Raw genomic sequence first — 6,169 nt, forward strand, 5'->3', positions numbered from 1 at the left:
TTGCTCTCCACTAGCTGATACAGAAGGAATGTTCATTCCCCCATCTTGTTTTTCATACCATACATACAGTAAAAGTCTACTTAACTTTTGCTTTAAAAAAATAAATTGTGCTGATGAGAGTAAAACTAATACAAGTGTAAAAATATATTTGTCACATTTCTGACAAATACATTCGCTATCCACAAATGCGTGGAGCACGTCACACACGGAGAAGACAATTTAGTTGTTAATATGTCACGCCTATGAGAAGTGAAGTAACATAGAGGTGGTCATAAATTGATGTGGCGCTTCAAACTTGACTTGATGCTGCAACTTTGGATATTTGAAAGGGTATTTTAATGCCAACATTATCTTAATCGATGTACAGGCAAGTTAAAAAGGCAAATTAAGCTCAAGTGAGTTCATATTATGCACGAATATTGTAATAGGAGATTTCTAGTGAGGTTTTACGGACAACTATGAGTTACAGTCTTGTAATTCACTAAAACAATTGGCTGTAAATGTGCAACAAGATGTGATTTTCTTCCTTGACAACACACCCATCCTCACACCTCATGCCATATTCCTGAGTTCATGACAATGACCAATCGCGAACGAGAAAAGACCCTCCCCTGTTCAGATAAATAGAACCAAACCCCTGGGACGGTCTATCTGCCAGACTCTCCTATCTTCAGCCGAGTCTCCTCTCGCCACACCTCGCCGCCGCAGAATCATTTTGTGACCATGTCTGCCAGAGCTGTGAAGACCACCACGTTCTCCACCGTGTCCACATCCAGGGGCCCCAGTCAGGGCTTCAGCAGCCGCTCCTTCTCTGGCTATGGTGGTCGAGGTGTTGGTGCCAGGCAGAGCTGTGTAGTCCGCGGCTCCTATGGTGGAGTGGGCAGCAGCGGTGCTGCCGTTGGCGCTGGGGGTTTCAAGGTGGTTGGCGGGTACGTTGCTGGCGGGTCAGGCCAAAGGGCAGGTGGGTTAGAGTTTGGCTATGTGGGCTTTGGTGGAGGAATGGTCGGCGGTATGACTCAAGAGGCGGTGGCCCCCATCACTGAAGTCACCGTGAACAAGAGCCTGCTGGCCCCCTTGAACTTGGACATTGACCCTACCATCCAGTCGGTCCGCATCCAGGAGAAGGAGCAGATCAAGACCCTCAACAACCGTTTTGCGTCCTTCATTGACAAGGTCAGTCAACAGTACTAAGAATCTAGTTGTGTCGGAGTGCGTATTGTTTTTATTTGTTGGCTCACAAAGCCGTTTTCAGACTCCAGGCCAAACAGTTATGGCCACACACAACAGGGCATTACGTCCACTCCATTTGTTTAAGACTAAAGGGGACACGAGGTACCCCTCAGGCTTTGTGAAGACGATTCAGGCGGTTTGGCAAATTGTAACAGGGTTTTTGCAGGTATTAATAAATCTCATTAATGTGTTTTAATTCTGTGAGAGGAACAGTACATTTTTCTTTTCAAATTAAGAGCAAATTGATTGAAACATGAAGTACCCTATTGCTAAATTGTTATATACTAACCCCTTTGCAAAATATTGTGCCTTTATTTTATTGCATAGATGCACATCATCATTAGTGACACATTTTCCCAGCAGACATGCCAGAAATTAAAAAGTTGATGTTATGCAATCTATTTTCTGGAGTTGCAAAATAAAAACATGATGAGAGATAAACACTAAAAATGTAGTTCTGAAGTTGAATAAATAACACATGTATGGCACACACCTGTTCTAATTCTTGCAAAATCATAATCAGTAGGAAAATGGAAAAACATGTCCTCAGTCAGTGATTGATCATGTGTCATCTAAAAGTCGGGCCTTGTAAATCATGCATTGGTTGTGTTTAAAGAGGCCTCCCAGAGAAATGTGGGCGAGTAGTTGACCTGTGAATCAATCACGCAGGTTCTTTGCACAGTAAAAATGCTACACTGTGGAACTATCGTACACACGCTTGTTCTGTTTGCCCAAGCCCCCACCCAGGGTGAGCACATTGAATGGAGACGTTGTAAAGGAGCAACAATTGGGAAATACCACCATATGTGGTAAAAGCTGCATTGTGACTCCAAGTTGAGTGAGTAATAATTGACATGACATGGATGCTGTGGTGTCAGAAGAGGCATTTTTTTCATGGCTTTCTTTGTGCTGCCCCACAGTGAAGCTATTCATTTAATCGCTCTTATCTTCTCGTCACACATTCTGAAAGACCACTGTACCACATTCCATGCGGTTTGTTCCTTTGTGTCCATTCTATTTGAATCTCTTCAGGAATGTGTGAATTTTATGTGGTCAAGAATGCCCTTTTCTGAAGACTATTGTTGATGAAAATATTTTTGCTCTTCAGGTACGCTTCCTAGAACAGCAGAACAAAATGCTGGAGACCAAATGGAAACTCCTTCAGGAGCAAACCCCAACATGCTCTAGCATTGATGCCATGTTTGAGGCCTACATCGCCAACCTGCGCAGGCAATTGGACAGCCTGGGCCACGAAAAAATCAAACTGGAATCTGAGCTGCATCACATGTCCAGTCTGGTTGAGGATTTCAAGACCAAGTGAGTCGACGCCATTGTTTAATAAAGTTAAATTTACCATTCATTGGACTGAAAACCCTCACAGGCTCTTCCATTGTCACGTCTTCCTCCCGCCACTCACAACATGAGCCTATTAGGTTAACAATGACAGCTAATCAATGTCCACTGCAGGGAGTGATTGGCCTTTGGTTTCAAATCCACAACCCTCAAACACAAGAAGCATGAAAATGGATCTAATCAGCATACAGCAGACATGAAAAAATGAGTTGAATTACAAAATATAACTCTTTAGCTATGACTGTAATTAATCTCACTGAATCTGTTCCTATGACAACCCCTATTTTATAAAAAAAACTTAATGTGTACGTGGATGATGATTAATTCTCTCATTTTGAGTGCAGTTATTGTAGTTTCGTTTTTTTAAAGGTAATTATTTTCAAACCATCTGGCTCAATTGCCCCTGCCCCGCCCAATTTTTTTTTGTTTACTCCTGTCTGAATAAAAATGAGGCATAATACCGTGTTTGTACATCACTCTTTCTATTTCTTTAGGTATGAGGATGAGATCAACAAGCGCAATGAATGTGAGAACAACTTTGTCCTCATAAAGAAGGTGTGTTCAGGCCAGCTGACCATTTTTGTAATAGTCACTCTGAAATTAGGCTTTCAGCACAAGATCCGTTTGTACATTTGCCGCAGAGTGCAACGATGCATTCTTATTTTTGCCTGTTGCCAAGCAGGACACAGATGCAGCGTTCTTGGTCAAAGCGGAGTTGGAGGCCAAACTTGATGCGCTGTCTGATGAGCTGGACTTCCTAAGACAAATATATGATGCTGTAATAAACCTACTTTGACCAGTCTACTGTATACTGATTATCTGCATATCAGTTTCACATTTTGCATTTCCCTGTGTAGGAAATCCAAGAGCTACAATGCCAGATCAAGGACATATCCGTTGTCGTGGAGATGGACAACAGCCGTAATCTTGACATGGATGCCATCGTTGCTGAAGTGCGTGCCCAGTATGAAGACATCGCCAATCGAAGCAGAGCTGAGGCTGAAGCATGGTACAAGGGCAAGGTAGTGTATTATTATGATAGGACAATGCATTTTTTTGAGGACCCATGAAAATGTTCATTCACATATACATGGAAGTAATCTTTTTTTCAATAGAGATCTGCACCTCATTCAGTGCCATTGATGACTAAATGAATTTCTTAATTTCCTTGTGTCAACAGTATGCCGAGATGCAACAGTCTGCGGGTAAATGCGGTGAGGACCTGAAATTAACCAAGGCGGAAATTGCTGACATGAACCGCAGAATTATGAGGCTGCAGTCCGAAATTGACATGGTTAAATCACAGGTGAGGAATGGAACAGCACCATTTAAAAAAAAAAAAAAAAGAAATTTTGCGGCGTGCTAATGTTGCGAGATCTTGCCGTACGAGAACATTGAAGCAGAGATAATGATAACAACTAATTATCAAGTCTCCTCTTTTTTTGTCCGTTATCAGATCAAACATTTGGAAGCCCAGATCGCTGAGGTTGAGGAGCGAGGCGAGCTAGCTGTGAAGGATGCCAAACTCCGTATTCAAGAGCTGGAGGAGGCTCTTCAGAGAGCCAAGCAGGACATGGCCCTGCAGGTCCGCCAGTACCAGGAACTGATGAATGTGAAGCTGGCACTGGACATTGAGATCGCCACCTACAGGAAACTTCTTGAGGGAGAGGAGGACAGGTGTGATGATGATGAATGCAGCCCTTTTTTCTCTTCAAACAGGTTGTTGGGTGTTGTTATTAAGGTTTATTTGTCTTTTTAGGTTGGCAACTGGAATCAAGACCAACGTGTCCAAGATGACATGTATGTATTTCATTTATTTGAAAAAACAAAAAAAAAAAAAAAACAAAGCCCCTATTTTCACTGAGAGTTAAGTTACACAATTTGATTCAAAGATTCAAAACAGATGTTCTGATTTTTGCTACACTTCTAATATACATTCACATTTGTTTATGAACAGCTGTAAACTACAATGCTTACGGGCTGGAGAGCTGCCGTATTCCATCCTACGTCAGTAGCTCAGCTGGCACAGTCAAGGCGAGCGGCGGTTCTGTGTCTGGCACCGAGACTCTGGCGGTGAAGAGCACCTCCGCAGTCACCACGACAGAAACTGTGGTGAGCACTAGCGAAGAGAAGAAGGAGGAGGAGGCACAGGCTGTCACAGAGGCTGCAACTATTGAGGAGCAGGTGGAGGCTGAAGCTGTGGCAGAGTGATTTTCTTCGCTGGAAAAAAAACACACGATTACTTTAAAGATCATTAGAAGTCTACCTTTGCGCTCGCTGTCAAGAATCTGTGATCAGCAAGCGGGAAACACACATCATTTGCCAGTGTCATCATGGCAATTCATGTATCTGGCCACTAGATGGCCCTGTGGCATAGGTTTTCCTCAAGCCAATAAATGCTTAAGCCATCTATAAGGTTGTTCTCTTTTGTCAGTGAATGTGGAATTTGTGTTCGTTTAAAACGCCGACGTGTGTTGGACGTGTTAAGAGGAACTCTCAAGCTTTATTGACACTAAACACAACGAGTGCATGTAATCTGAACATTTTTCTTTAGCTACTTTATTGTCCAGATACATTGTCTCTTGTTTCGTCTTTAGGGATTACATACTACTGAGACCAAAGGTGGGAACACTTTGCAACTCCTGCTTCATTTTTGACAGAAAATAAATAAATAAATAAATAGATGGATAAATAAATAAATACATAAATAAATAAACGTTACACATGGTCATAAGTACATGTGGTTGGAAAAAAAGAGAAAAATATAGCACGATCCATGCTAATTGATTATTTTGTTAATATCTATTTTTAATTCATGGACCATTTAAAATAAATTATTATTAGTAATTATTATTTGTGGTCAGTTGAGAAATTGCATTATATATCGGCCCACATACTGTACATATAGACAATTATTGTATAGACAAAATAATGTATACCCCACCTCCAAAATAAATAAACAAACAAAAAACTAATACAGTGCTTTAAGTGGGCTGGTAGGTCGTGGTATGACATACAGTAGAAGCGCTCCTTCTCCTGCTCGCGTACCAGGGTCTTTTACGAAGTACCGAGATTTCTAATGAGCCCACATACTACTGTACCATCTTGTTATAATCCTCTCCTTCATATTGTGATGCTCATACGATTCCTTCAGTATTTCAAGTAACCCAAAATGAAGCAAACTATCTGCTAATTGGGGTGTTGACGTATCGCGATGTGCACGAGACATGACGTGCAATCAATTCCATTCAGACATTTCAAAATAAGGCAGAATTTATTTAATTTTTTCACCCATTCATTATTTCCCATCATCTAAGTTACAATTACTTATTAACGTATTCATTTAAAAACCTTTTGTTACCCGCTGCCCAATTTATCTGGTAACAGCCGATGAAGGGGAGTACAGGCATTTATTTTTCCCACTCAAAGCACTAAATTCATGTATACTGACACATTGTCAGGGTAGAATACTCTAGTCTAATGTCAATTAGTCAAACAAGAAATGCATGAACTCAAGTTGATAACTGAAAAAAGAAAAACAGGTTGGAACATGCATTCTGGGTGGTAGGGTCACACCCAAAGCTAT

At 41.3% G+C, this 6,169-nt stretch overlaps 1 protein-coding gene across 1 annotated transcript; it reads left to right on the forward strand.

Annotated features, from left to right (window-relative positions):
* Positions 1-669: 669 nt before the first annotated feature.
* LOC148419090 (keratin, type II cytoskeletal 8-like) lies at positions 670-4,891 on the forward strand. The gene is made up of 9 exons (XM_088422381.1): positions 670-1,173; positions 2,339-2,547; positions 3,078-3,138; positions 3,266-3,361; positions 3,441-3,605; positions 3,764-3,889; positions 4,040-4,260; positions 4,343-4,383; positions 4,541-4,891. The coding sequence occupies exons 1-9, from the start codon at positions 724-726 to the stop codon at positions 4,792-4,794; spliced, it is 1,623 nt and encodes a 540-aa protein (XP_088278507.1). The 5' UTR covers positions 670-723; the 3' UTR covers positions 4,795-4,891.
* The last annotated feature ends 1,278 nt before the right edge of the window (positions 4,892-6,169 follow it).

The sequence above is a fragment of the Hippichthys cyanospilos genome, chromosome 9, assembly GCF_059441005.1.
Source record: "Hippichthys cyanospilos isolate Australia breed blue-spotted pipefish chromosome 9, RoL_Hcya_1.0, whole genome shotgun sequence".
NCBI classification, from domain to species: Eukaryota; Metazoa; Chordata; class Actinopteri; order Syngnathiformes; family Syngnathidae; genus Hippichthys; species Hippichthys cyanospilos.